The sequence below is a fragment of the Lepidochelys kempii genome, chromosome 20 (genome assembly GCF_965140265.1).
Source record: "Lepidochelys kempii isolate rLepKem1 chromosome 20, rLepKem1.hap2, whole genome shotgun sequence".
Classification (NCBI taxonomy): Eukaryota; Metazoa; Chordata; order Testudines; family Cheloniidae; genus Lepidochelys; species Lepidochelys kempii.
In genome coordinates, this window is record NC_133275.1 from 12,609,856 (window position 1) to 12,636,125 (window position 26,270).

Here is a 26,270-nt window from a genome sequence, read left to right on the forward strand (position 1 = left end):
GCCTGAACAACTCATTGGTTCATCTGACACCTCTGTGAGGGAGGTGGATAGAGATGAGAGCTAGGCTGGGCAGGCTATGCAGAGAAACCACCAGGTGAAGTTAGGATTTGTGTTATATTGGAAGCTGTGTGAGGCAGGGATTGTCTCTCTTGTTCTGCGTCCAGCGCCTAGCACAATGAGGGCCTGAGCCAGCTCTGCGGCTCCTGGGCTAGGTGCTACTGTAATGTATGTAGTAGGTATACCAGGCAAGGCAGCTCCAGCTGCCAGATCTCTTCCGAAGAGTTGATTCTGACATAGCTGTGCAGGCCTCTTTCCAAAGGCTTTGCACTGCGGTCACCTTGTGTTTCCTCTGTAAAGATCCAGTAAGATCAGCACCAGATTCTCCAGTTAAACAGCCATCTGGGGAATGCTTGAAGGCAGAACTTTGCTGTCTTGCGTGCTTTATCACCGGCATGAAATCCAGCGACCTCTCCTTGCTTCTCATTAGAGACGGAATAGCTGAGATTATGTGCCCTATGTTGATGTAGAGAGGTGTCATGTCACTAAGGCCTTGTCTGTGGTTGGGATTCAGTTCAGCAGCTAGGAGCCGGTGTAGTGGTCCTGGTATAAGTCTCAGAAATGAGGAGGAAAGCTGTAATTTGCACTGCTGGAAACACCGGTATAGCACAGTTTGCTCCCATACAACTTTTCTTGGCTACTTTTGTATGTTACCCCCTTTTCCCTTCACCAGCTGTCTTGTCTCCTTAGGCTGTCAGCTCTCTGGAGCAGGGACTGTCTACTACTGTCTTTGTACAGTGCCTAGCACAGCACCAGTTCTTGGTTGGTCCCCAGGCACTACAGTACTCACGATCCCTAGCTCTCGTCTAGTGTTTTTTGTGAGTAGAGGTCAAAGCGCTTTGCAGAGGAGATTAGTATCATTATCTGCCTGTTACTAATAGGGAAACTGAGGCACAAAGAGGGGGACGTGACCTGCCCAGGGTCACCCAGCAGGCTAGTGACAGAGCCAGGAATAGAACCTGTGTCTCCTGAGTCCCATCCTGTGCTTTCTCCCCTTGACCACACTGCCTGTACTTGGTCTTTGCACCTGTTGCTAGTCACCAGTGGCTGAATCCCAAGGATAAATCAGGCCTAAAACTTTATCTTCCCAAAATGTCGTACAGAGCATTTACTGAACCCCTGACCAGTTGAAATAAGCAAAGAGTAAATGATGGGATGCTGTGGGCTTCAAATGTAGGGTCTCTGTAATGTTGATCTTGTGCAGTGTAACAATTAAGCATGGTACAATTTGCTTCTTGTTTATAACGGGTTAAGGAGAAATGGGTCACACTTTGTTTTAGGAATCCATTTTGAAAGGGTTATAAATAAGATATTTGAATGAATGGGTAATCAATTACAGAGTCTACTGGATGGGTAACACCTTTCACTGGTGCACTTAGCCATCTGACAAGTGCTACTCATGTCTAACATGCTTATAACTTCTGTTAACCCATTGTACGTAGAACCTTAAAATCCAGCCTGTCTGATAGGATAATTTGCAGTTAGCTGTTATGTCCTTCTAGGTTTTGCTCTAACTACGTTACTGTAGAAGAAAGAAGGGTTTAGTCAGAAGCATTAACATTAAGTGTATCAGTGAAAACTGCTGCTAAGAAATGCAGAATTCAGCTGGAGAAAAAGCAGACAAAGTAGTCCACATAGCTTAGGTTCTTGAATAACGAGAATGGGCTGTAACTTTATATTCTCTCTGTTGGGGGGAGGCTCGGCAGTTCTTGTAGAGCTGGGGAAAATCTTTGTTTTTTCAGTTGTCTGTTCCCTTTGGAAAATTCCATAACTTGCAAACTCTGCTGTGTTTGCTTCCAGCAGCTATTATCAGAACTAGGTTGCAAAGGGAAGGAGGGGAATGGAGGGAGAGTTTTGGAGAGAACGTTCCATCCAGGCCGGGGGTTGGGTTCGGCATAGCCCTGCCTGCCCTTCAGTAGTATCACGTTGTGATGCAGGATGTAATCGGCGCCTCCAGGCCTAGGATCAGTGACTGTGCTGGCACACTCTGGCTCATCCTTTCCCATCCCTGCTGCTCTTCTCTGCAACGGGAGATGGTTTGGGGTGAACTTAAACATGGCTAGAGAGTGCAGAACTGGGAGTGTTAGAGGAGTCTGGAGGCACAAAACCAAATCCCCAACCAGGGCAGGGTCAGGTGTGTGGCCTGTTTCCATTCCATGGCACTGAGATCACAGTATATCAAAGGCATCAGTGCTGTCCCATCCCTATTGACGTGCAAGGTCCACCTTGTTATGCTGAGAATAAAGGAGGCATGAATGGCAGGTAGATACAGAACAAATTACAAAAGATGTTCCTGTGGCTAGCAAGCAGCGAGCCTGCGGGATTCCTAGCAGCACTAGACCCTGGAGTCGGGAGCACGGGCTGGGTATCTGCACAAGGAAGAACATTTGTAGCCAGCTGCTGACAGAGGACGATGTGGAAGTCAACAAATGGCTACGCAGGTGGTGTAGGAGAGAAGGCTTTGGATTCTTTGACCATGGGATGGTGTTCCAAGAAGGAGGAGTGCTGGGCAGAGATGGGCTCCACCTAACAAAGAGAGGGAAGAGCATCTTTGCAAGCAGGCTGGCTAACCTAGTGAGAAGGGCTTTAAACTATGTTCACCAGGAGAAGGAGACCAAAGCCCTGAGGTAAGTGGGGATGTGGGATACCGGAAGGAGACACGAGCAGGAGAGCGTGAGAGGGGAGGGCTCCTGCTTCATACTAAGAGAGCAGGACAAACAGCAAGTTATCTCAAGTGCCTATACACAAATACAAGAAGCCTGGGGAACAAGCAGGGAGAACTGGAAGTCCTGGCACTGTCAAGGAATTATGATGTGATTAGAATAACAGAGACTTGGTGGGATAACTCACATGACTGGAGTACTGTCATGGATGGATATAAACTGTTCAGGAAGGACAGGCAGGGCAGAAAAGGTGGGGGAGTTGCATTGTATGTAAGGGAGCAGTATGACTGCTCAGAGCTCCGGTATGAAACTGCAGAAAAACCTGAGAGTCTCTGGATTAAGTTTAGAAGCGTGAGCAACAAGGGTGATATCGTGGTGGGAGTCTGCTATAGACCACCGGACCAGGGGGATGAGGTGGATGAGGCTTTCCTCCGGCAACTCACGGAAGTTACTGGATCACAGGCCCTGGTTCTCATGGGAGACTTCAATCACCCTGATATCTGCTGGGAGAGCTTAGAATCATAGAATATCAGGGTTGGAAGGGACCTCAGGAGGTCATCTAGTCCAATCCCCTGCTCAAAGCAAGACCAACACCAACTAAATCATCCAAGCCAAGGCTTTGTCAAGCCGGGCCTTAAAAACCTCTAAGGATGGAGGCATTAAGTGGGGGGATGCCAGGGACAGGCAGAGCTAGTGAAGCTGATGGACCATGTTGGCCCAAGAACTAATGGAGATAACCTGGCCAGGAGTAAACCGGCTGAGCTTCCACCAGGCCCTGGAGAGGCCAGGCTGCAGCCTGCTCCGTCTAACATGGAGGTCAGCCCATTTCTCCTGCTATCTGGTGGTAGCAGCACATCCCCAGCTTTACCAGGTGCCCCACCCCCCCCAGATGCCATGGCCCCATGGCACACTGCTGCCTTTCTGCATGGCAGCAGGCAGAGAAACCTGACCTCCTCTCAGCCCAGACTGTAGCACTGTATTCACTGAATGCTAGTCCCAGGCTGCCTTTCCCTGGAGTGTCTGGAGCTGAAGACAGAGCCTGACTGGCAGCATCTGAGCTCATCAAATCCTGCATCATGACATGATACAAACAGACTGAACCCAGCTCCTCCAAGCCCTGGGCCTGGGTGGAAAGAGCTCTCCAGACTCACTCAATTCCCCTTCTCCCCTTTGCGACAGCCGCTCTGAGAAATCCATTTTCAGCAGAACCCCAGACAGGTTCCCCCTTTGCGAATTACACAGGAACATCAGAGAGGCAGGAGCCGCCTGGCTCCAGGAGTCCAGTCCTGGCTATTGCAGGCTGCCCCATCATACAGTCTTCTTCTGAAACTGATATTGCTCCATCTCCAAGCTAGCTAGGTTCTCTCCCCCCATTGCATCAACTGGGAGGCTGCTCAAGCCATCAAATCCTTAAAAAATGGGCAGGCTCCTGGCAAGGATAACTTGAATGGAGAATTGTTCAAGGTAAATCCTAAATTAGCAGCATCTATCCAGGCCCCTCAATTTACATCAGTCTGGGAAAGGGAAAAAGTGCCAGATGAGTGAACCAATGTGGTTATAATGAAGATACCAAAGAAAGGAATAATAGAAACACAGACTATTAGGGCTGGAAAAAAACCTTGGAGGTCATCTAGTCCAATCCCCCGCTCAAATCAGGACCAACACCACCTAAATCATCCCAGCCAGGGCTTTGTCAAGCTTGACCTTAAAAACCTCTAAGGATGGAGATTGCATCACCTCCCTTGGTAACGCATTTCCTCCACCCTCCTAGTGAAATAGTGTTTCCTAATATCCAACCTAGACCTCCCCCACTGCAGCTTGAGACCATTATTCCTTGTTCTGTCAGCTGCCACCACTGAGAAAAGCCAAACTCCATCTTCTTTGGAACCCCCCTTCAGGTAGTTGAAGGCTGCTATCAAATCCCCCCCCCCCCTTCTGCAAACTAAATAAGCCCAGTTCTCTCAGCCTCTCCTCGTAAGTCATGTGACCCAGCCCCCTAATCCTTTTTTGTTGCCCTCCACTGGACACGCTCCAATTTTTTAACATCCCTCCTGTAGTGTGTGTGTGTGGGTGGGGGGGGGGGGGGACTAAAACTGGACACAGTACTCCAGATGAGGCCTCACCAATGTTGAATAGTGGGGAACAATCATGTCCCTCGATCTGCTGGCAGTGCCCCTACTCATACATCCCAATATGCCTTCTTAGCAACAAGGGCACACTGCTGACTCGTATCCAGCTTCTCATCCACTGTAATCCCCAGGTCCTTTTCTGTAGAACTGCTGCTTAGCCAGTCGGTCCCCAGTCTGTAGTGGTGCATGGGATTCTTCCGTCCTAAGTGCAGGACTCTGCACTTGTCCTTGTTGAACCTCATTAGATTTCTTTTGGCCCAATCCTCCAATTTGTCTAGTTTATTCTGGACCCTTTCCCTACCCTCCAGCATATCCATCTCTCCCTCCATTTTAGTGTCATCTGCGAACTTGCTGAGGGTGCGATTCATCCCGTCGTCCAGATCATTAATGAAGATGTTGAACAAAACAAGCCCCAAGACCTACCCCTGGGGCACTCCGCTTGATACTGGCTGCCAACTAGACATGGAGCCATTGATCACTACCCATTGAGCCCGACAATTTAGCCAGCTTTCTGTCCACCTTATAGTCCATTCATCCAGCCCATACTTCTTTAACCTGCTGGCAAGAACACTGTGGGAGAGACGGTATCAAAAGTTTTGCTAAAGTCAAGATATATCACATTCACTGCTTTCCCCATATCCACAGAGCCAGTTGTCTCATCATACTCTCAGTGACTGTAATAACTGTCGTGGTATCACACTTTTATCTGTGCCAAGCAAAGTATTGTATAAGATCATAGTCCGTGTATATCGGGGCTGTTGTTAGAGTTCTCAGAAAAGAGCAAGTTGGTTTTGAGAAAGGGTGTAGATGCACAGACCAGATCTTCACTATATGAAACATTAACAGAACAGTGCTTAGAATGGCAACAGCAACTCTACATAAATTTCATAGACTTTGAGAAGGCTTTTGATAGCCTTCACAGGACCAGCCTGTGACGGGTTCAGTCACAGAGATTCCCTTGGGACTGTCACCTGATGTGCAGAAATTACCTCTGAGCCCGTTTTCTGTGACCGCTTGGGACTCCAGAACCCTGCCTTGTTGAGCCAGACACACTAGCCTGCTATAACACAGACCCAGGGTCTGGGCCCCGCCCCCAAAGCTGTGGACTGTAACTAAAAACAGCTCAGCAGCTTACCTGTCTTCAGGACCCAGACACCCAGCTCCCAATGGGATCCAAACCCCAAATAAATCTGTTTTGCTCTGTATAAAGCTTATACAGGGTAAATTTGTAAATTGTTTGCCTTCTATATCACTGATAGAGAGAGATGCACAGCTGTTTGCTCCCCCAGGTATTAATCACTTACTCTGGGTTTATTAATAAACAAAAGTGATTTTATTAAGTATAAAAAATAGGATTTAATTGGTTTCAAGTAATAGCCACAATGAAGTAAATCTCAAAGCAAAGTAACACAAGTCTAAGCCTAATACTACCTGCAATCAGTTTCTTATTGTATCTCGCCCTCAGAGATGTTCCAATAAGCTTCTTTCCCAGACTAGTATCAGAGGGGTAGCCGTGTTAGTCTGGATCTGTAAAAGCGGCAAAGAGTTCTGTGGCACCTTATAGACTAACTGACGTATTGGAGCATAAGCTTTTCGTGGGTGGGTATTTCATCCATGAAAAGCTTATGCTCCAATACGTCTGTTAGTCTATAAGGTGCCACAGGACTCTTTGCCGCTTTTACAGATCCAGACTCCTTCCTAGTCTGGACCCAGTTACTTCCCCTGGTACAGTCTTTGTTAGATCCGGCAGACATCGCAGGTGGTAAGCAGGGGTTTTCTCATGACTGGCACCCCCTTTGTCCTGCTCCACCCCGTTTTTATAGCTTTGGCACAAGGCAGGAATCTTTTGTCTAAGCTTGTCCCCACCCCCGCCTCATCAATGGAAAAGTACAAGGATTAAGATGGATTCCAGTAGCATGTGACATGGTGACATGTCACTGTAAGACCCCTCGTCTACATTCTTCCTGGGTTGGTTCACAGGTACACAGGAAGGTTTGCCGGTAAATAAATCATTTACAACCAGTTGTCCTAGTCGGTGGGAGCCATCAAGATTCTAAACCACCATTAATGGCCCACACTTTGCATAATTACAATAGGACCTCAGAATTATATTTCATATTTCTAGCTTCAGATAAAAGAATGATCTATGCATACAAATAGGAGGAATATATACAGTAGGTTATAACCTTTGTTATGATACCTTACAAGAGACCTTTTGCATAAAACATATTCCAGTTACATCATATTCACACTCATAAGCATACTTCTATAAAACACATGGAGCACAATGTCACACAGCCTATGGTGCATTCTGCAGACACATGGACTTCCTTTCCGTATAATCAACGTCCTTAAAAGCTTCTATTTCAACTTTATATGCAGTGTTGATCAGTGACCTCAGTTTTGAAGTCAAAACAGGAGTACGTCAGAGGTGTGTCATTGCCATCGTCTGGGTAATGCGGCGTACAACAGAAGACATGCCAAGAGGCATTAAATGGACACTCTTGAAGACCTGGACTTCGCAGATGATGTCGCTCTCCTATCACATACCCAACACCATATACAAGAAAAAACAACTCCACTCAACGCATTCAGCCAGCAAATTGGACTGAAAATCCATCGCAATAAGACAGATATCATGACCTAGCCTGCTACACCCAGGGTTGTGAGTTCAATCCTTGAGGGGGCCATTTAGGGAACTGGGGCAAAAATTGGGGATTGGTCCTGCTTTGAGCAGGGGGTTGGACTAGATGACCTCCTGAGGTCCCTTCCAACCCTGATATTCTATGATATCTATATCTACCTTTAATATTGCCTCACCATCACCAGTATGGATAGAGAATTATGTTCTCACCAGTGTAGAAACATTCACGTACTTGGGCAGCACCATCAGACAGGACGGTGGAACAAGCCTGGACATCCGGAACAAAATCAAAGCCAGGAACACCTTCAGGAGCTTAAATACGGTCTGGAAATCATCAAAATACAAAACCAAAACCAAACTCAAAATTTATCAGAGCTGCGTACTTTCTCATTCCCCAGCATTCTGCACTATAAAGTTGTGTTGAAAGTATGACATGTCCAAACTCTCTTTTGGCCCAGAACAATCTTAAACCAAGATCTGTTGACACAGTGCAGCTAAGAGGATCTGAGCACCATCATTGCCTGGAGGCGCTGGAGACGAATCCTTCATGTGCTTCGGATGGAAACTGATTCCATCATCAGAGTAACAATAACACGGACACATGAAGGCAAGTGGGGGGAGGGATAGCTCAGTGGTTTGAGCATTGGCCTGCTAAACCCAGGGTTGTGGGTTCAATCCTTGAGGGGGCCATTTGGGTCAAAAATTGGGGATCGGTCCTGCTTTGAGCAGGGGGTTGGACTAGATGACCTCCTGAGGTCCCTTCCAACCCTGATATTCTATGATTCTATGATTCTAAGTGAAACGAGTTCGCCCAAAAAAATATGGCAAAGAGATATGGAAGCAGAGCTGAAAAACCTGGGGCTTAGCTGGGGAACCATTGAAAGACTTGCCAGAAACAGACAGGAGTGGAGGAGCTTGGTCACTGCCCTAAATGCTAGAGGCGTAATAGGAACATGATGATGATAACATGCTACCAGCGTGATGCGGTGGCAGGAGGCCAGTTCTGTGTGTACAGAGGCAGCACGTTGCAGAGTAAGAGGGGGCAAGTTCTTTCTGTCTGCAGCTAGCTAGCTTTGGTGTGGCCACTATGGGAATGCCACAGGCAGTTTTCTGGGATCCAGGTACAAGGGGGCTCTTGGCAAAATGGCAGAGGAGAGCTAACCAAATGGCACTGCCTACCACCAGGGTGAAGCTGGTCTGTGCAGGAGATGGAACTGTTAGGATATAGATATTTAGGCCTGTCTGTAAAGGCCTATACTCTAAGAATTTAGGGGTATTCTTATCACTTAGCTAGTTATAGAGGTATAAAAGAGAGAATCAAAATCACTGTGTGACTGTATAAGGCCTTTGGCTAAGCAGCAGAGGCATCCATAAGCTGGAAATTGAATGGTCACATCCTCACATTCTAAACTAGTCACATTGAAATAAGGTGCTGTTGGGCTGTTAAGAATACAATCCTGTCCTATCACCTCCAGAGAAAGGGAAGTGCCTAGAAGATGTAAAAGGAAACTTAGTTTGATAGCATCCTGTCTGGCAAGAACTCACTTATCAATAGCTGGGATGTGAAATCCTCACTTTTGTATTGTTTTGTCATTATAGTTCCCACTTCGTTATTGTTTGTCTGTATAATCTCTGTCTGGTTCTGTGATTGTTTCTGTCTGCTGTATAATTAATTTTTGCTGGGTGTAAACTAATTAAGGTGGTGGGATATAATTGGTTACATAATCATATTACAATAGGTTAGGATTGGTTAGTTAAATTTCAGGAAAATGATTGGTTAAGGTATAGCTAAGCAGAACTCAAGTTCTACTATATAGTCTGCAGTCAATCAGGAAGTGGGTGGGTTTGTGGGGGGGAAGTGGGAACAGGGAATGGGGTTGGGAATGGGGTTGGGGAATCATGTTTTGTTAAGGGGGGTGCGGAATGGGAACAGGGACACAGGCAAGGCTCTGTGGTGTCAGAGCTGGGAAGGGGGACAACTAAGGAAGGAAACTGGAATCATGCTTGCTGGAAGTTCACCCCAATAAACATCGAATTGTTTGCACCTTTGGACTTCAGGTATTGTTGCTCTCTGTTCATGCGAGAAGGACCAGGGAAGTAAGCCGGTGAAGAAATAAGCCCCTAACAGGAACTTCCTCAGGGGCTGGTCCCAGACTGGGGAACTGCCTGCCACATGAACTAGGGACTATCCCAAACCTCCCTACCTCCTGCTTCAAATGCCAGGCATCCTTCTCTGATTGGCCTTCTCCAATATAAACACGGAGCAGAACCCTATCAAAACAAAACCCTCCTGGGAACACCCAGTTCTCCCCTGGGGAGGGAGGGAGAGGATGAACGACACGTGACCATTGTTAGTCGCAGCTCATGCAGGTGCTGTGGTGATGAGGGTGGGATAAGAGCCTGAATAGAACAAAGGTGCATGAGGATATGGAGTGGAGCTGGCCTGTGCTATCACTAATGGCTGATGCTCATGGCTGTTTACCGGCTTGCTGGGCTGTGCGAGAGGGATCAGAACAAAGCTGGGGAGATCATTATATACATTGCAGTCAGAATGAGAGCTGAAAAGGGCCTGCTCAAAGGACAAAGGGAGCTGCACTCCAGCAGCCGGAAGAGAGCTATTAGCTGGGGCTAGTTACTGGAGGTGGAAATGGTTCAATTGTACCTGTCGCGGCGCCGGCGGGTGCAGGGAGGAGGGGAAAGTAGTGCCTGCCAGCCCCTTGTGCACAACATCCTGAGCCGTGAGTGAGAACCGAGGGATAGTTCTGGGCCTCTCTCCTCCAAGCTGCCTAGCATTTGGGAACCTTTGTAAACTCCCATTCCCCTGGCCTTGCTTTGATGGGAACCGCGGATAGCATCACTAGCGGGAGGGTGGGGCCTGGGGACAGTGCCCTAGAGGGAATCCCAGCCCCACTGCTGCCCTGGAAGAGGGAGGGTGCTAGGATTTATGCGGACGCCTGGCAGATCAGCGGCTGATATGTTTGAGCCTCTGGGACGCAGAGCGAATGTTCAGAGAGCTCTGCTGTGTCTGTCCTCCCCCGCAAACAGCCCCGGGTGTAGGGGTATGAAACTGACTGGGTCTGCGATGGTCTCCCTGATTCCCACAGGCTGCCTAATAGCATTGGTGAAACTGGAATCCAGCAGCAGCGTAGCAAAGCCCTGAGCAGCTGTGGAGGTGTTAAGAACTGTCTCTGCAGGCTCAGGAAGATGGCTCTGCCTCAGGATCGGTGTTTGGGATGGGACATCTTTATCACCGTGAGAGCACAACCTGCAAGGCTACAGAAATTCATGGCTCAGGCCCCAGGTTTTCTGGGGAAAGTGTCCCCTCCCCTGCTGGAGAAGGGGGTTTTCAGGCTCTGCCTTAGACATTGATCAGGCCCTGGCTGTGATGATGATCAGAGACCATATCATTATCCCCATTTTACAGATGAGGGAAGCTGAGGCATGAGGGGGGGTGCACAGGGTCACCCAGCTGGCGAACACACGAGCTGGGTCTAAAATCCGGGTCTCCCAAGTCCCAGCCAAGCACCGTATCCACTAGGCCACGCGGTACTGGCGATTTCCTGAAAACGTCCCACTGGAGCAGGTTTTAGCGCAGGTTGGCCACTGGCACTTCACCACAGAGCTGCGCAGACCTGCCCTGAGCAGGAGAAATGCAGCTGCAGGCTACGCTCGTACTCCCGCCATCGGTGCTCCCTTTCGGATGCCTTCAGCAGGGCAGGCAGAGCCTGCATCACGCAGCTCATGACAGGGCTCACAAAGGCCCTGTGACCACGTCCCATCTCCAGTGCGATCATGCCTTGGCCGGGCTGGTGTGGGGGACGCTCACAGAAGAGCAGCAGTTTAGGGAGGCTGATGGCTCCGGGGACAAGAGGGGTGCAGAACGTTGCAGTTAGTTCAGCGAGTCTCCCACGGAAACAGCTCTTGGATCTAGAAATGATGTGCCACCTGCGTGGCGAGCCAGCTGCCTGTGCTCCTTTAACTCACCTTCCGGAGTGGAGCAAGGCTATTGAGAGGGCTGATGCATACGATCAGAGGACAGCTGCTCTCTCCTGAGTGCTGCCAAGGGACCCAAGCCCTGGCTTCCCTTCCCGCAGAGCCTGGTCAGCCTGAGGATTAAGGCTGGAGCTGAGAGAACGGTGCTCTGGAGTTCGAGCAGCAGGATGTTGTTTTCCCCCGTTATTGACGTGGCCGCTCCGGACAATGTGGATGGGATGCCTGCTTGCTTGCTCGGTGCAGGGGACCCTCTTGCACACGCTGCTCGGGTGATTTCCCAGAAGGCCCCTGGAAGGAACAAAGGTGGCTGGTGTAGAGACGATGAAGGTACAATTTGAACTTGAGCCCCTTACCAGGCTGGGTCAAATTGTTCCTCCCATTAGAGTTGCTCCCTGGAGCCAGTCTGTGCTAGCACGAGGAGATGCTGTCATTTGGTAGCTCTGCCTGCGCTGATTGCTGGGTCCACCCTGTGTTCCAACCGGGTGGTGCTCAGGACACCTGGGTTCTATTCTCAGCTTTGCCACCAACCTGCCATGTGACCCTGGGCAAGCCCCTTCCTCGCTCTGTGCCTTAGTTTCCTCTCCTGCCCTTTGGCTGTTTGGGGAGGCACTGTCTCCTTGTGTGTAACGGGACCCTCCATCTGAAGTGGGGACTTGGGGGCTACTAATAGCTGCCTGGTAGGAGACACTCTTTAGCTGATCCTGTCCACGCTGTGAGGGCAGAGGGGTCCTGTGCAGAATGACCCAGGTCAGATATGATAGCGAGAATTCCCGTCATTAGCTGCGTGATGCTACTTTGCTCCCGCCCCCGACTGACACGTGGTGGTGTTTGTAAAGGCCACAGGATAGCAGAAAAGTCCCCGGTGGGTGCCATGGGGCCAGCAAGTGGTTGCTCCCTAGGCATGTGTACAGGGCTTGGTCCCATGTCCTGATGCTCAGGTTCCATTTCCATCTCGGCCTTGGGCAGCAACAGCCCCTGTGTTTGATCCCAGAGCAATGAGGGCCATGTAGATACCTAAGAGAGCTGGGACTAGAACAGAACCCAGGAGTCCGGACTCCCAGGCTGGTGTTCATCCCTCTGGAGGCTGCTTTGCAGCCTGCTGGGTCTAAGTGGAAAGTTCTGGATCTGATATGAACCCTGTTGCTCCTTCTCATTGGCGATTTCCTCCTGCTGCTTTGTCTCCTTAGTGTTTTCCCGTCGCCCTAGAACATTCTATGAGCTGGGCTGTGCAGAGCCAGTCATTCCATCTGCTAGGAGCTGAGTTTGCTAGGGCTCAGGTCAGTCCACAGTGGAGAGGGGTGTCATGTGGCATGTTCTGTTCTCATCTTTGCAGTATTTCAGCACCTCCCAGTCGTTCACCAAGCTCTGTGACTAACCTCCGTCTTGTGAGGTTCATTCTTTCATCGCTCTCCTTCCGAGGAGAATTGTGTGTGCTGTGGAGGGTTGTTTAACTGTCCACACTGCTCCGTGTTTATATCAGAGAAGGGCACCTGGCACTTGGAGCAGGAAATGGGGAGGTTTGGGATGGTCTCTAGTTCATGTGGCGGGTAGTTCCACTGTCTGGGACTAGCCCCTAGGGAAGCTCTGTCTCTTGCACAGCTTCACCCTCATGGCAGAAAGCGACCTGGGGCCTGACAAGCTGTGCTGTCGACCATGGTCCCCATCTCGGGGCTTTAGGCTCTGGTAGGCATCCTGGGCAAGGGAGTGCCTTGGAGAGAAGGACCGAGCCCTGGACCTTGACTCGCTTAACCCCCAACCTCTGGGGTGGACAGCAACAGCCTGGAGGAGAGGAGGGGAGATTCAGGCTGATTGGTACTGGTACTCTGCATAGGTGCCCACGCTGTGGGTGCTCTGGGGCTGGAGCACCCATGCAAAAAAATACAGTGGGTGCTCAGCAGCGCTGCCAATCAGCTGTTTGGCGGCTGGGGGAGAGGCTTGGGGGAGGGCAGTGAGCAGCGGCGGGTGAGGACCTTGGGGAAGGGTGGAGTGGGGCGGGAAGAGGCGAGGCATGGGTGGGGCATTTGGGGCAGGGCCAGAGTGGGGGTGGGGCCTATGGTACTCTGGGACTTCTGGCGTCCATGCAGAATGGACGGGGTGTCAGGGTAGCGTCTAATCCAGGAGACGCTGTCGGTGGCAAGGAACTCTGTGTTCATAACAGCGATGTTCCTGATTCCTGGTTACAAATCTGCAAAATTCCACAAGTGATCTAGGCGCCTAAAGCCCGTGGCCTGAGGCTCCTGAATGACTTGGGCTCTGTAGTCACAAAGTGCTTTCAAGATGCGTGCCCCTCCTGGTCATGCTGGTCTCTGTGAGCTGGGGGCCTGGCTGGCCCAGAGCGGTGGGACGGGAGGCAGAGAGTTGTGGAGAGGAGTCTGAACCCAGGCAGGGGTGGCAGTGCCTAGGAGGTTTCCCTGCACATGGCTCTTGGCTGGCCTGAGTGAATGCATTGGTGGGGGCAGTTCAGTGGCTCTCAGCAAGAGATCCAGGGAGTCAGGCTTTGGTGGGGCTGAGGCACCAGATCCTTGGCAGCAAGTACAGGCCTAGGCGAGCCAAAATCCGGTGAGCCAGGGTGTTCCTGACAGATGACGGGGTGGCTGGAAGAAGCAGCGGGGCTGGTCGCTAATCCCCGGCCCAGTCCTGTGCCAAGGCCATTAGTGCATTAGCAGCTTCGCTCTTCTGTACACAGCATCTGCGTGGCATGACGCGTGGGCTGGCCTTGGCACCGGCACTTGGCATGCCCCAAGTGCCAGGTGCCCCAGGGACTCGCCAAGAATGAACCCGTTCAGCCGACAGCCTCGGGGTGACACTCTGGAGACCAGCACCAGTGTGCTCTTCCAAACCCTCTCCTTCCTGCACAGCTAGCTGGCGGCTGCTCTCCTTCCCAGAGGTGACTGCATTTTGCCCAGGCAGAGAGTACACGCTGAGATCTTAGTGGCTGTAGAAAGAGATGTGGGGGGATAGCCAATGATTGTGTGTATTCAGGGGCTTCTCTCACGAGAGGGGGGGCCCAAGGGAATTAGATGCTGATCTCTGTGCATTGTGGAGGTGACTTTTGGCAGGGCGGATGTTACCCTGGAACTTGTGGTTAAGTCCCTGTTTTCATGTGTCCCCTCCGGGCTGTGGCGAGAATTGTGCCAGTCCCATGCCTATCTCGGGGTGTCAGAGAGTGCGTCCGCTTCCAGCAGGCGGTGGGGGCCTGGCTGACTCGGGGCAGGACTGGTCATCAATCAATCAATCTAGACTAGTAATGATTAGTGAGTTCTGTTCTGTTCTGCTGACAGCACCTTCTCTTGGGAGCTCCCTGGAGATCTGGGGAGCATGGTGAGGGGGCAGCAAATGATCTCATCGGGTGCCTGAATATGGCCAAAATGGATATACTGCATCGTTGTGTGACCTCAGTGAGTCCCCACCCACCCCCTGCCTCAGTTTCCCTATATGGAAAAATGGGTTCTACCTCTTTCCCAGGGGCTGGGTGAGACATTCTCTGAGCGAACCCTCCCCCCTTCCCTGTTCTCCAACCTTGTGTTGAGGGATTCAGGCTGAGCTGAAAACTCAGGGAAGGGAATGGGCCCACCGGTCTCTGGCTCCTGCTAGGTTGCATCAGGGTTCCAGGAAGTCCCTCTGGATCCCACTGGATCACTGAGCATGGCCCCTGCCATCCCAGGTGTGTGTGTGGTGGGGGAAGAGGTTGCAGCTCTGGGACACTCCAGTAGCATCCATGAACCTGTCCATGGAGCATGCAACTGCTGGCCCCTCTCCTCTGCCTAGTGGTGCTGCCCCCACTGTTGGTCTGGGTCTGTTCTGTGACCGATCTCCCACCACCTCTGTGCTGCAGCAACTGGTTGCTGATCAGTGCCTGGGCTTACAGGGCTGAGCCATCTGCCCCCTCCCTGGGACCTTCCCCAGAGGTCTGCATGGTTGCAGGGCCAGGGGGCAGCTTGTTAGATCTTAGCTTCCCATGACTCTGGAAACCATGGCCATAGGCAGTTGCCTGCTGCCTTTATCTCTGCTCTGCCCAGCCACGAGTCACCCCCGCGCAGGAAATGACTTGCCGATACAAACATGGGTTGTGCTGCAAAAGATAATTTGTTCCCGGGACGGGTGCAGCTCTATAGCCACAGCCCCAGGCCAGCCCTGCGAGCGCTGGTGGCTCCAGTGCCAAGGCTGCCTCTGCCATAGAAGAGCAAACCCAGTCCTCTCGTCTCCTCAAGTGGGACAGGCCGGAAGCCCAGGCCAGGGGTGGCTGCAGCTCCTTTGGGCTTACACTTGATGAGCATGGCCTCCGCTGCCTTGTGCATGCTGGACTCTGCTGTGTTAGTTGCTATGTGTTAGTCATTGTCTTCTGGCATGACCCTGACCCGCTGTGAGGGCTGCGGGTCAGGAGTGAGGGGCACTGGTGGAGCTGGGAATGGGGGGGAGGGGGGAAGCAAAGGGCTGGGATAGCAGGGGGCTGCAGTCAGGAGTGAGGGGCATCTGCAGAGCCGTGAGGCAGGGATCCCAGGACTGGAATAGCTGCAGGTCAGGAGTGAGGCAGAGCTGGGGGGGACAGACCAGGGCTGGCATAGCAGGGGGCTGTGGACAGGAGTGAGGGGCACTGGCGGAGCTGGGAGTGGGTGGGAACCCAGGGCTGGGATAGCAAGGGCTCCAGTCAGTAGTGAGGGGCACTGGCACAGCTGGTGGGGGCAGTCCAAGGCTGGCGTGTGGGGGGGGTGTAGCTGCAGTTCAGGGTCGAAATGCGTGGAGAAAGCAGGTTCGTGTCTGCCTTCGCCATGTCTGGATCCAGTCTGTGCTGCCAGCCCCTTACCTTGCACTCGAGCCCCACGTACCCCAGTGAACGGGGCGTCCGCATGCCGCAGGTGTAAAGGAACTGCAGGAAAGCAGCAGGGAGGCCAGCGCGTCCTGGTGCAGAATAGCCCCTGGAGCCTCATTAGGGCCGAGCAGCCAAGTCCTGATGGGCTAGAGGTGGGGTAGGGAGAGGCATTGCTTGAGTTATGGGGGAAACATAGTGTGTTGGGCAGTGCACTCACGCACACCAGCTACCGGGAGTGGGAGTGAGAGTGAGAGCACAGGTCAGGGTCTCGGGGCTATTGCCCTACGGGGCCAGCCAGAATCAGGTGCTTCGTAGGGGTAAAACAAACAGATGTATTATGGTAGCACCCAGGAGCCCCAGTCATGGACCAAGGCCCCATTTTGCAAGGCGTTGTACATTATTCATTAGGTGTATTATGGTAGTGCCCAGGAGCACCAGTCGTGGGCCAGGACCCCATTGTGCTAGGTGCTGTACATGATTTATTAGGTGTATTACGGTAGCACCCAGGAGCGCCAGTCATGGGTCAGGGTACCATTGTGCTGAGCACAACAAAAAGATGGTGCTTGGCCCGAAGAGCTGACTATCTAATTGCTTCGCTTGGCCGTGGAAGGTGCCCAGGAGACAGGCCGGCAGTTCCCTGAGCGGGGCATGCCTTGGAGGGGTTCTATGTGCAGGACTCAGGATTTGAAGTCTTTGTCATGTTGCTGTTCCCCACATGCAGTAGAGGGTCCCTGGATCCCCTCCAGTCGAGAGGTGCTAGGCAGGATCTGTTCTCTTGCTGCACGGGGCCAGATCCTTAGTTCAGCTGCGCTCGTATCCAGCCTGGCAGAAAGGAAGGGGGATCAGACCCATGGCCTATCTAGCCTGTCACCCCACCACGATCGCTGACTGGGGGCTCTGCTAGGAGCACAACGCTATCTGGCCTGAAAGCAGCCTCTGAGCCACTTCCCGAAGGGGTCCTTCCACCAGCCAGTGGGTCCTGGCTCAGGGCACAGCCATCCTGTCCGAGCCCACCACTAATCCCCGTCTCTTTTCCTCGCAGAGATCCTCAGCGGCGTCATTCGCAGCGTGAAGAAGGAAGGAGAATGGAAGGTAAGCAGGCCGATTCTGCTGCCCTGGGGATATGCTGTATCCATATATCGTGCTCCTCCCCCTCCAGTCTCTTGAGATTCACACCTGAGTTTTTCCAGGCTGGATCAGATCCCTGCTCTGTCTAGCCCATCATCCGTCCCCAGCTAGGCTTGGGTATGTCTGCCTTCCCACCGCGCTGGATCAGACCCAGCTTGTCCAGCTAGCCCCATATCTCCCCAAACACACACCCTGGATCAGACCACTGGGCCCAGTGAGCCCAGTAACTTCCTGCCTCCCCTTTCCCCCTCCTTACACCGGATCAGACCACTTGGCCCAGCAAGCTAGCCTGGGTGGGAGGAGGAGGAGCATGGGGGCAGTATGCACCATTGGGCAGGCAGGTTATTGAGCCCCTGGCATGGACTCGGCTGGGGTGTGTGGAGCACGGGGCGAGGCCGGTACAGCAGGGGGAGCACAGGGAACTAGCTTGCCCAGTGGCCAGATCTGGTGCAGTGGGATGCTGGGCTGTGTGGAGCAGTAGGGCCATTTGGCATGGCAGGAAGGTGGTGGAGATGTTGGGCCAATGGCCTACAGGGCTTTCCGAGGGGAACATGGAGACTCCCCTGGTTCCATTTCTCCGTGCCCTGATCCTGTTCTGCCCGAGGGCAGGGGAGCAGGTATCTGGTGGATCAGAGCAGGAGACTGGGAGCTAGGACTCCTGGGTTCTGTCCCTGCCTCTTGCACTCACCCTGTCACCTGGGCGAAGAGGCTGATCTCCTCCAGTCTAGGAGGATGGAACCATTCTGAATGGCCGGGTGTCCCAGGTTTGTCTCCTACATCTCGTACCAGCCACTCTGCTCGGAGCCACTCTCCCTGTAGCTCCTCACGCAGTCCTTAGCACGGTCAGCTCAGCAAAGTGCAGGTTTGGTACCGGCCCTGCTTCTCTGCTGTAGAAGGGCTGGGCCGGGAGCCGTCAGCTCTGCCGTTAGCAGTCGCTCTGCTCCCTTGGCTGTGCCGCGGATGATGATGGTGGGCGGCTGTGCTCAGGGCAGTGACTAGCTCATCTGAAGTGGTGCGCTCCCCTCTCACTGCCCCAGGTGCTGATTATGGACCACCCTAGCATGCGCATCCTCTCGTCGTGCTGCAAGATGTCCGACATCCTGGCTGAAGGCATCACGAGTGAGTGGCCCTTCCCTCCCATCTGCTCCCCCTACCAGGGCTCCCCTCCCCTTGCATACACTTCGCACTCGGGGAGTTGACTTGTCTACATTCACGTTTGCATCTAGTTTCCCTCCTTTGCAGCCTCCTAGACGCCCTCCTTGCTATTGGTACCTTCCCAGCCAGGTCTAGTTCCCTTAGCCCGGCACTTTCAGCCCATGGAGCCTCTTCACCGCTTTTCTCAAACTCCTGTTAACTCCTCACTGCTCCTCCCCCATGCTGTGGGCAGGGTCCTGGCTGGGGAGGGGGAATGCTGGCTCCCTGCTCTAGGGTGGAGGAGCCCTGGGGTTGAGGGGCACAGAGCTGAGCCAGCACTCTAGCGGGGTGCCCCCAGCACAGTACAGAGGGACGTTCCCTCGCTGCTCCGTACTGTGGCAGCATCGCAGCCCACGGCCCAACATCGAAGCAGCTGCTGCATTGTAGCCTGTGGAATGCCCTGGCCTGCTGCCAGCGAACATCACTGTGCCCCTTGGCTTCCCCTCCCCCCATCCCAGTGGAGAGCAGCTGGGGTGGGTGGCTAGGACACACTGACCCGCGCCCAGTGTCTGCTCTCTCCTAGTTGTGGAAGATATTAACAAGCGCCGGGAGCCAATCCCCAGCCTGGAGGCCATCTACCTGCTCAGCCCAGTGGAGAAGGTAGGAGCTCGGGCCTGGGGCAGCTGGATGGGGAGCAGGGGAGACCCCGGGGACAGCTCCTAGTGCTGCCTGGAGGTGGCGCTGTCCAGGGGGATGCGCAGCACAACGTCAGGATGGGAATGGGGCCAGTAGGGGCTCCCCAGGAGGCTGCTTCCCCGGAGCTGGGCTTCATGTTCTTTGCCACGTGAGGCACAGACTGTCCCCCAGACCTCTCCGCAGTGCAATCCTGTGGGGGTTGGATGGGCAGGTGCAGCAGGCGGAGAGAGGCGACCTCAGCTGAGACTCAAAGCGAAGGAGACTCTATGAGGCAGAGGCTCAGGGAGCAGGGGCTGTTGGGGAGGAGGCTCCTGCATCTGCAGCAGCGAGGCGAGTGGAGGGAGACCAGGGGCAGGGGGCGCTGGCAGAGCAGGGTGAAGCCCAGAACCCGCAGGGGCTGCCCGCGGAGGGAGCACTGTAGGAGAGGACTGCGAGCTGGGGCCTGGGGCTTGGGACAGGGCAGCCAGGTTCTCACCTGTCACAATGGCTGGTCGAGGGGTCTAAACAGGTTCCAAATACCCTGCCAAGCTAGCTGGCGTGGCGAAGCTGCAGGTGCCCAGCATGGCGCCAGGGGAGGGAGGGGGCCCTGATGGCAGCTGCCTGGGATTGCTGCTCGGCCGGCTGTTCCCTGGGCACTGCTCAGAGCCCACTTAGTTCAGCAGCAAGGCAATGCCAGGCCCCATCTGTGGCCGGGCACGGACACTTCTGTGGCAGCGAGAGATATGACTGGGCCCTAAGGATGTCCCGGGCACATGGGCACATGCCCTGCTCCAGGCAGGGAGGGAGCCCAGAGCCAGGGGGGTGAAAACCAGCCCACCTCCCGATGGCATCGTGCTGGGTCCTGAGTCCCCAGGTGCTGGGGATGGGATGGGACCTTCGGGCAGCAGGGAGGGGCCTCGACTGATGCTGACAACCCCCCTCTTCCCCCTTTGCAGTCGGTGCAGGCTCTGATCGGTGACTTCCAGGGCACCCCCACCTTCACCTACAAGGCAGCTCACGTCTTCTTCATCGACAGTGAGTATCAGGGGTCGGGGGATCCCCAAGCTGGGAGCCTGGCCAGCGGTTCACTGGCGCCTGGGGGTGGGGGTGTCTCTCTGCCGGCAGGCCAGTGTGCAGCCCCCTGATTTCGCTCTGCCCTCCTGCAGGGGGTTGCAGCCCCAGCAGGCCAGACCGAATGACCCCACCTATTCCTTCCCCCACTTCTCCCCCACGGGCCTGCCTCATAGAATCATAGAATCATAGAATATCAGGGTTGGAAGGGACCCCAGAAGGTCATCTAGTCCAACCCCCTGCTCAAAGCAGGACCAATTCCCAGTTAAATCATCCCAGCCAGGGCTTTGTCAAGCCTGACCTTAAAAACCTCTAAGGAAGGAGATTCTACCACCTCCCTAGGTAACGCATTCCAGTGTTTCACCACCCTCTTAGTGAAAAAGTTTTTCCTAATATCCAACCTAAACCTCCCCCACTGCAACTTGAGACCATTACTCCTCGTTCTGTCATCTGCTACCATTGAGAACAGTCTAGAGCCATCCTCTTTGGAACCCCCTTTCAGGTAGTTGAAAGCAGCTATCAAATCCCCCCTCATTCTTCTCTTCTGCAGGCTAAACAATCCCAGCTCCCTCAGCCTCTCCTCATAACTCATGTGTTCCAGTCCCCTAATCATTTTTGTTGCCCTTCGCTGGACTCTCTCCAATTTATCCACATCCTTCTTGAAGTGTGGGGCCCAAAACTGGACACAGTACTCCAGATGAGGCCTCACCAATGTCGAATAGAGGGGAACGATCACGTCCCTCGATCTGCTCGCTATGCCCCTACTTATACATCCCAAAATGCCATTGGCCTTCTTGGCAACAAGGGCACACTGCTGACTCATATCCAGCTTCTCGTCCACTGTCACCCCTAGGTCCTTTTCTGCAGAACTGCTGCCTAGCCATTCGGTCCCTAGTCTGTAGCTGTGCATTGGGTTCTTCCGTCCTAAGTGCAGGACCCTGCACTTATCCTTATTGAACCTCATCAGATTCCTTTTGGCCCAATCTTCCAATTGGTCTAGGTCCTTCTGTATCCTATCCCTCCCCTCCAGCGTATCTACCACTCCTCCCAGTTTAGTATCATCCGCAAATTTGCTGAGAGTGCAATCCACACCATCTTCCAGATCATTTATGAAGATATTGAATAAAACCGGCCCCAGGACCGACCCTTGGGGCACTCCACTTGATACCGGCTGCCAACTAGACATGGAGCCATTGATCACTACCCAGCACGGCTCACAGACACCTGCAGCGTGCGCCCAGAAAGGCGGCCTCTGGCTACCATTCCCAGCATGCATTGCTCCATCAGTCCCAACTCGGGTGGGGGGATGGGACAGCACCAGAATACCCAGTGTGTCAGGGTCAGATCTGCTTCTCCCCATTACAGCGGCAGGGGGAGCCCAAGTCCTCGTTCCTCCTTGTGCATCATCCTGAGTTGTAGACTCCAGTTACTCAGCCCTGCGGGGGCGCTGAGGACAGGGTGTGAGACAGGAGGGGCTGTGTCGGAGAGATTGTGGCTCCCCCTCGCTGCTGATGCTGCAGAAGGCAAGAACCCAGCATGACTCTGGTTCGGGGGGGCTGGACTCATCGTTGACTCCTGTGTGGCCCTGCTGGCTTGCCCAGGTTCCCCACAGGCGTGCAGCACTACTGCCCCTGCTGTGCCTGGTCTGGCCCCGTCCGTGGGGGCTGGCGCTGTGCCGGGGGTACTGAGCCCTGTGCCTGTCACTCGCAGCCTGTCCTGAGCCTCTGTTCAACGAGCTGAGCAAGTCACGGATCATCAAGGCCATCAAAACCCTCAAGGAGATCAACATGGCCTTCCTGCCCTACGAGAGCCAGGTGAGGGGTGGCTGGGTTTTGGAGGAGCAGGCCCCCGGGGTGGATGGTGACGTACAACACCCCATCCTTAGTGTTCCACGTGGCTCCGGGGCGGGGGGGGGGACCTTTCCCTTCTAGGGCCCCGGTTTTGACGCCAGCACAGGGCAGCAGGGACTAGCTGGCTGCTCACACCCTGTGAGACATGGAATCGCTGGCTTGCACCTGGTGGGGATGGTAGATGTATGGGGGAGGAGGGTCCTGCCTCTTTGGCTTTACCAGCTCTTACTGATGGTTTATACCAGGCCTGCAAGACACAGGCCGATACTCCACACGCCTGCCCTTTGCCCAACCACCCTATCCCCTCCTTGTGTCATCAGTGGATTTCCCCCCTCACGCTCCTGAGGGGCAGGGCTGTGTTGTCAGCCCCATTGCATTGATGGGGAAACTGAGGCACAGAGAGACATGAGCCTGGTCTACACACAAAAGCTTTGTTGGTATGGGTTTGTTACGGGGACATGAGAGAAAAAATCCCCCCTGCAACTGATGCTGGCAGAGCCCCGGGTAGATGCCGTTACGCTGGCAAAGCAGTCCTTTCGCCACTCTAGCTGATTTCATCTGGGGTACCGGTGCCAGCTGTGCCAAGAGAAGCTTTGGCTGGTATAAGCTGAGTGTCCGTCAGGAGGCTTTGCTGGCTCACCCGTCCCGTTGCGCCAGCAAACCCTTTGTGGGCCGATACTGTTTTATTGGTGTCCAAGCACATTTGCCCCAGTGGCTCGTTCTGTTCGGCTAGTGAAATAAGCGACAGCGGCAGACGTGCCTTGATGCCGGGTTTGCCCATGGCTATGCTGGGGCTTTCGCCAGACTAGAAGTGTGGCCAAGCCCCCTTCCACAACATTGACTTCTCCAGGGCAGAGACACACCCCTGAGGGCACCCGGGAGTCTGCAGCCACGTAAGGACCTGAAACTGGGGCATCTTCATCCCAGGCTGGTGCATGAATCTCTGGGCCGCTATCCCTCTACTACAACAGGAGTGGCACTGGCAAAAGGATCTTTCCCTCACTAGGGGCTTGCTACGGCTCCGCCAGGCTGGCCTGGTCAATTGCCCATCTTAAGGGCGTGGTGTGAGGCACAGCTGGCCTGGCTGCCAGCAGGTGGCACCAGCCCAGTCTTGACCACTGAGCAAGTGAAGGGCACTACTATGGGGGATGGCATGCCTGGCAGGGCTAGTGCCATGGGGAGGAGGGTCAGAGCTGTGCCATCATTCGAGGGCAGTCAGGCCAGGAAGAGCATATCTGGGGTGAAGGCTGCTTTTCGCTGCCCATGGTCCCTCCCTGGCACCCCAGGCCCTGGAGGTTATGGGGTAAGTTAGCTGGAGTGTGGGGGGAACGCAAGGTGCCAGGGTCTGATCTCTGCCTCACCCCCAAACCTGCAGGTGTACTCCCTGGATGGGCCCCAGACCTTCCACAACTGCTTCAGCCCCTTCCGCTCCTTGGACAAGAACAAGCAGATCGAGATGCTGGCAGAGCAGATTGCCACATTGTGTGAAACCCTGAAGGAGTATCCAGCCATCCGCTACAGGAAGTGAGTGTGCCCAGGGGGAGGGAAGGGTACCTGGCCATCTGCTACAGGAGGTGAGTGTGCCCAAGGGGAGGGGTTACCTGGCCATCCCCTACAGAAAGTGAGAAGGGGTACCTAGCTATCCCCTATAGGAAGTGAGTGTGCCATGGGGAGGTACCTAGCTATACCCTATTGGAAGTGTGTGTGCCCAGAGGGAGGGGGTACCTGGTCATCCCTTAATGGAAGTGCAGGTGCCCCTGCAGGAGAGGCTGTTTCTCACCCTTAGGGTTGGTCTTTGCTGCAGGGGCCATGAAGATAACTTCCACCTGGCACACGCTGTGCTGGCCAAACTCAACGCATTCAAGGCAGACAACCCCAGCATGGGCGAGGTGAGCAAGCTGTGCCGGCCACACCCTTGGGGGTGGGGGGAGCGCATGAGAAGTAGAAGGAAGGAGGAGTGATTTAGAACGTCCTTGGAGATCCTGGCAGGGGGAAGGGTGGGGATCTAGACCTCCGTTGGAGATCCTGAGGGGCTGGCAGAACAATAGCATTCCCTGTGTGGCTGGACTAATGGCCCCAGCCCTTCTCTAATGCTGGCCATGAGCACATCTCAAAGTGCTCTACAAAGGCCAGTGTCATTATCCTCTCGGTACAGATGGGGAAACTGAGGCACCAAACAGGGAAGTGTGTGCCCAGCACAGTCTCTTTGTTTATAAACAGGGCAGTTCAATCACAGAACTAAGCTTTGCACACAGGGCTTCTTCCACACCTGGACACTCCTGTCTGTGTGTGCTCCTACACCCATCACCATGAATTCAGCCTCCCAGGGGAGGCAGGTTGGCCTGTGTTACAGATGGGGAAACTGAGGCACACAGGGAGTCTGTCAGAGCAAAAATAGAACCCAGCTCTCCCGAGCCTTAGCCATAGTCAACCCTCACCTTAGGCTTCCCCCAGCTCCTGCCATCCCTGTCCCACCCCCAGCAGAAGGGAGCTGCAAACACGCCCTTCCCTGGATTCTCACATGGGAAACACAGTAGCTCCTGCCCCCCTAGGAGAAGCAAAGTGATGTAAAATCCAAGGCTTGCCCAGATCTCTCCATCCTGTTGCCTCTGCTCTTGCCTCCAGCCTTTGCCGAGCTGCTGGGAGACTGTGCACCTGTGACCAACTGGGAATGTTTGTAATATCTTTTATGAATCTGATGCGTGCCTCCATTTCCCTATATATTTCATGGCTTCTCTGGCAGGGGTGGAGGGGAAGGTAAGAGTCATGCCGGGGGTGGGGTGTGTCACCTCCCTGTCTTGGTGAAATGAAGAGATTCCAACCCACATCAGCCTAGGGGCCAGAAAGACCGTGGCGGCTCCAATGGCTCCTGGCTGGATGCTCCCAGCAGGGAATTGGAGCAGGGCCCCCAGCTCGAGAACACAGGGTTGGGAAGGTTTGAGCTGGGGGATAAGTGGGGGAAGCTGGGAGCTCTCGCCTGAGAACTGACCAAGATCAGGCCGAGGCCTGGTCTACATGAGGAATTGGGTCCGTGCAACTGCGTGGCTCGGGGGTATGGGAAAGGCATAGCCACTGAAGCAGTGCAGCTGCTGTAGTTTTGAGTGGAGCCTGGCACACACCTGGCTGCCCAAACCATCTACACAGGGAAGGGATTGACAGCATGCTTGTTAACCACTGGAGCTCCAGCCTCCAGCCCCCGTCTGCCCTCCCCACCTGCGATTAGCAAAGATCAAAGTCCTGCTCTGTGCACACCCTGCTGCTGTTACTCCCGTGAGTCCCCCCAGGGATATTCCTGAGGCTCTTGCCAAGCCTCCCTGTCACAGGTGTAAGCACTATCCCCATGTTACAGGGGGGAAACTGAGGCATGGAGCAGCGTGCCAGGAGTAGGTGGCAGAGGCAGGAATAGGAGCCAGGAGTCCTGCCTGCCCAGCCCCCTTCAATAGAATCCAGACAGCACGCCCACTGCAGGGCTGGGAGTGCTGACTCAAGCCCCTGCTCTCAATGCAATGCTGGCTCCATGCAGCACAATCCCGGCTGGCCAGTCCAATGTGCCCCTGCCTTGCCAGCTGGCGCAGAAAGAACCCCAGGGTCTCTTGTAGCATGGCTTCTAGCAGTCAGGTCTCCAAAGCCACCCAGCCTGCAGTCCCAGAAGGGTGGGGGTGGGGGCTGGGCATAGCAACCCATCCAGGCTGGGTAGGGCTAGAGGGGAATGATGGTGCCAGCTCTGGGTTCATGTCCCTGCTCTGCCACAGACTCCCTGTGTGACCTTGGGTGAGTCACCCAGCCCCTCTGGGCCTCCGTCCCCCTCTGCAATGGGGTGACAGCCCTGTCCAGCCCCATGTGCATGGGGGGGCAGGATGCAGTAATGATAGTGCTACAGTGGTGGGGGCCAGATACTCCTCCAAGAGAGGCGCTCCCCCGTCAGCCTCAAGCCATTTACCCAGAGGCTGTGGAGACCTGCCAGACGGGTGGGTGGTGGCCGGTCCGACGTTCTGCTCCCGAGCGTGGCTGAAAATCGGGCCACGTACTGAGGTGGGACAGTTGGGATAGCATCAGGGGCTGTACGTCCCCACCCCACCCACCCACCCCCGACTGTCTGTGCTACCCAGCAAAGAG

The 26,270-nt window shown here is 54.1% G+C and overlaps 1 protein-coding gene across 3 annotated transcripts in view; it reads left to right on the top strand.

Moving 5' to 3' along the window:
• Nucleotides 1-26,270, top strand: part of LOC140900625 (syntaxin-binding protein 2-like) — a 37,390-nt gene that overhangs the window by 1,921 nt on the left and 9,199 nt on the right. The window contains exons 1-8 of one of the 3 annotated variants that reach the window (XR_012155684.1): nt 7,288-8,100; nt 17,339-17,388; nt 18,462-18,543; nt 19,142-19,218; nt 20,190-20,268; nt 22,015-22,118; nt 23,530-23,678; nt 23,959-24,043. Coding sequence is in view for 2 of the 3 variants with exons in the window: in XM_073318136.1 (XP_073174237.1) it covers nt 8,052-8,100; nt 17,339-17,388; nt 18,462-18,543; nt 19,142-19,218; nt 20,190-20,268; nt 22,015-22,118; nt 23,530-23,678; nt 23,959-24,043 (675 nt within the window). In the remaining variant the exon portion in view is untranslated. Of the gene's footprint in view, nt 1-7,287; nt 8,101-17,338; nt 17,389-18,461; nt 18,544-19,141; nt 19,219-20,189; nt 20,269-22,014; nt 22,119-23,529; nt 23,679-23,958; nt 24,044-26,270 lie in introns of those variants that run through there. The other 2 variants (XM_073318136.1, XM_073318137.1) reach the window with 2 other exon arrangements.